The sequence below is a fragment of the Monodelphis domestica genome, chromosome 2 (genome assembly GCF_027887165.1).
Source record: "Monodelphis domestica isolate mMonDom1 chromosome 2, mMonDom1.pri, whole genome shotgun sequence".
Classification (NCBI taxonomy): Eukaryota; Metazoa; Chordata; class Mammalia; order Didelphimorphia; family Didelphidae; genus Monodelphis; species Monodelphis domestica.
In genome coordinates, this window is record NC_077228.1 from 406,902,993 (window position 1) to 406,906,764 (window position 3,772).

Consider the following 3,772-nt stretch of genomic DNA (forward strand, 5'->3'; position numbering starts at 1 on the left):
GTCTCGGTTTGGTTTCCTCCTTTATAATAGGTTTAGCTTGGACTACAAGATATCCAAGGTTCCTGCCAGTTTCAGAATGATAAAATTCTACTAGTTCAACAGGAAATGTTTAGTAAAAAATATTCATATTGAGATGATTTATTTTTAATATATTCTGAATTATTTCTATTCTTTGGTTTAGAATAAGAAGCTCAGATCAGTCCTCAGGCTTCAGTACTCATTCCTTTCTGCCCCACCCAAATACTTTTTCCTGTTTTAGAATAGATAGAAAAACAAGATAATGGGAGAGATTGTGAGATCTGCCTTACTCAGGAAGTAAAGCCAGCTTATGCTAGATATACCTACATGCAGCACAATTGAGTCCTTCATTAAGAATCATTATAGGGGTCAGCCTCAAACCAGCAGATCTCTGCTTCAGTAGGTGGGGAACACAAGACCTGTATGTGAGTAACCCACCATCACCAGGGGATGAAGAGTTGAAAATTTTGATAGATCACTTCCTCATTGGCTATTCACCAATTAGACAGGTCTTGGATGTCCAAGGGAGGGGTGGAATAATGAGCTTCCAAAACTGTCTATTTATGGGTCTCTGTGAAGGGACTTTAGGTTCTTCCCTCAATGAGAGAGATTATTGACCAATTAATTTATTGATTAATACTAGCCTAATACTTTAATTGATATTCTTACCCAGAAGCCAGTTTCACAGAATTTTTAATTGTCACAGTGATGAGGACACAGAAAAGAGAACCAAGCTATTCTGCCTGCAGTATATATGTTTTGGGATCTTTGGAAAAGACATACTTATACTTTTTTTTTTTACATCAAGATGTTCTTTATTTTTCCAAACCCCTCCAGACAACTATAGACTTATTTGCAAGTAAAAGCAAACAAATGATTAGCAATGTGTAGATATATCTAATAGATATTCTATCTTCCTCCTAGCACCAACAAAGGCCCCAGCAGATTATTGAATAAACCGTATTTTTGTTGGAAATATAACCATGCTTTTTGGTACATTTTGTTTATAATGTAAAAGCTCTGGTTTGTTTTTCTGCCATTGAGATAAAATACATGTTCAAATAAGCTCTAACTAGATTTGATTCATTGAGTTTGTGTATCTCATTATTATTTATCTTGACTTTAAGGTATATTTTCTGGAGATTAGGTTAATCTGCACACTTTTCATCAAATATTTTCTACTACCATGTGACTAATAAAGGGTTGGAGGAAGAGAGAGACACAGACAGAGACAGAGTGAGAGACAGAGAGAGGGAGAGACAGAGACAGAGAGGGAGGGAGGAAGGGAGACAGAGACAGAGACAGAGTGAGAGAGAGGGAGGGAGAGAGACAGACAGACAGAGTTGGAAGCAACAGCTGCAACATAATATGAAACCTTTCCTAAACCCACAAGGAGCCTTTTATAAAATGTTCACCAAGTAAATCAAAGCCTCAATAAAAGGCCAAAGTTACTATAAATAAAAGCCAAAGTACTCCAAGAGAGCTGTATACATTTCACCATTACTTTGGAAGCAAGATGGGGTTTCACCCACACTTGAAGAAAATAAGCCTTCCTAATCATTAGTATAACTATTATAAATTTTAGCCAATGGATAGCTTCCACCCAACATTTCAGGGCTGATTTTTAGACAGATATTATCCAAATATTTCCTTTGCTTTTGCTCAATACTGAGTAAGGGAATCTCGGAACCAGAGTCCCGTCTGTGTGCTGATTTTAAACACAATACATTTCTTAGGTGAGAAGGCTATCAGCCAGATAACTGAGGTTAACAATCCCATCTTGCCATTTGTTTAAACTAGTTTAATGAGTGACAATAGAGTAAACTCTAGATTTCTCTGAAGTAGATCAGGTTCCTATGGTTTTCTTGTAAAGAGGTTCTCAAAATACGATATAGCTACAAATCAAAGCCATATTTTCACATGTTATCAAAAAACAACCTCAGAATCATGCAGAAGTTGTTGACAGTTGCAGTGAGCCAAATGAAAGGCAGTGGTTTTGTGTTTCTGATTTGTGAATTTGTTTTTAATAAAAAAGGGATACAACACTGGCATATGTAAGAATGATGTCATTCATAGAATTAATCAAGATGGGCTGATAAACATTTCCTTTGAAGTCATTTTAGGGATAAGTCCATCCAAAAGCAAGTTTCTTTAAAATTAAAAAAATTAAAAAAAAAAAAACAAACCTCAATTGCTAAGAAATTCTGTGTGCTGATTCAGCAGGGATCCACTCACTTCACGTGCTAAAGCTCTGGCTACTCGACTACAGCTGAGGAAGTAGGGAATAATAAAGGAGAAATTCTATTTCTGACAAGCTCTCACAAACTCAGAGAAATATATCTAGTAGCAAGCACCTTGTGTTAAGAATGATTAGGTTATCCCTCCTTTAAAAAAACAATAAAAAAGTTAAAGTGTATTTTTGTGCTCATAAAAAGTCCCTAATCGAATAGTATCTGAGCATAGCATCTCCTAAGGTCTCTAAACCAAGATTCTGCCCTAGGGAGGGGCAGACTGTAGGCACTATGGATTGGTTCGGTCTCTTTCTGGCCACTTCAGTCTCAAAACCACGGCAACCCATGACTTCTGCGTAAAGACCATCAACAAAGGTGCTACAGAAGAGGCAGAAGGGGTCTGCCGACCAAAAATCAATCTTAAATAAGCCAGCAATCAAAGACAGGGATGATTTGGTTCATACATTGGCACACTACACCCAAACCAATGTCTGTATGTCCTTTCAAGTCCTCCAAGCACCAGGTTCAGAGGTTCAGAGGTTGTGGGGGTTTGGGCTGGTTTTGGTTTGGTTGATTGGTTTTCCTTTCAATGGACCACCGGAAAAATCAGAGCGGACCACCAGCGGCTGCAGAGGTGGTGAAGCTTCTGAAGGACTTGAAAAGCCGTCATCAAACTCTGTGGGCAGATTTCTCACGCTTGCCTTGGCCCTACAAACGTTTATAGGTACCAAGAAGAGCTTTGCAATTCGGACAATAGTGATCGACATCCTGAAAGGCGTCCACACAGAAGGGAATGAAGCAGCAGCCGGCTATACATCCCAATAAGCAAAGGCTGCCGCACGAAAGCCAGGTTAGGGCGCCTGCGTTATAGGAGAGACTGGTCACTATCATCTTGTTACACGAAGGACAGCACATCTGGACGGGGCGGTCAAAAAAGGAGACGGGCTGCTGCACGTACACAGTCTGAACCGCAATTGCATTAGGATTAGGAACTGGCAGAGGCCGAGTATAGTACGCAGGAGGATTCATGCCCTTCCCGTCGGCCCCGGGTACCACTCCTGGCACGGGCCCAGGGGGCGGAGTAGGATAATAACTATAGATCGCCATCGTCTCTTCGTAGGTAGGAGGCGCTGTTGGAGCAGATGCTCCTCCTGGAACAGCATTATGTGGTCCTGGAGTGGTCATTTTATCACCGCCGGCTGAGCCAAGCCGGGAGGTCTGAGTTCGCGTGGGCAGGCGAGGGGGCGGGTCTGAGCTGATTGGGGCGGGGAGCGCAGCTCGAGGCTTCCGGCTTCTCCCCGCCTCCTGGCCGGGCTCCTGGAGAGCTTCCTACTTATACTTTTTTTAAATGTTCATTTCAATTCAGCATTATGAGCACATGACTGAGATCTATTCAATTAGTACTACATGGGGGTACATAGTAAAAGAATGAAATGCTAGAATAAAAGAGTCCTTGCCCTTAGGGAGTATATAATTTCTAAGAAAAATAAGAACCACAAAATTTAAAGAGCTAAAAGGCAAGG

The 3,772-nt window shown here is 40.8% G+C and overlaps 1 protein-coding gene across 1 annotated transcript; it reads right to left on the reverse strand.

Moving 5' to 3' along the window:
- Positions 1 to 274: 274 nt before the first annotated feature.
- LOC100025271 (lipopolysaccharide-induced tumor necrosis factor-alpha factor homolog) lies at positions 275 to 3,517 on the reverse strand. Its single transcript, XM_056818803.1, has one exon. It carries the CDS (start codon positions 3,432 to 3,434, stop codon positions 2,958 to 2,960), a length of 477 nt encoding a protein of 158 aa, XP_056674781.1. The 5' UTR covers positions 3,435 to 3,517; the 3' UTR covers positions 275 to 2,957.
- Positions 3,518 to 3,772: the final 255 nt, after the last annotated feature.

Coding starts and splice junctions, on each gene's coding strand:
- LOC100025271 (XM_056818803.1), bottom strand. CDS start 3,434: ATGACCACTCCAGGACCACATAATGCTGTTCCAGGAGGAGCATCTGCT.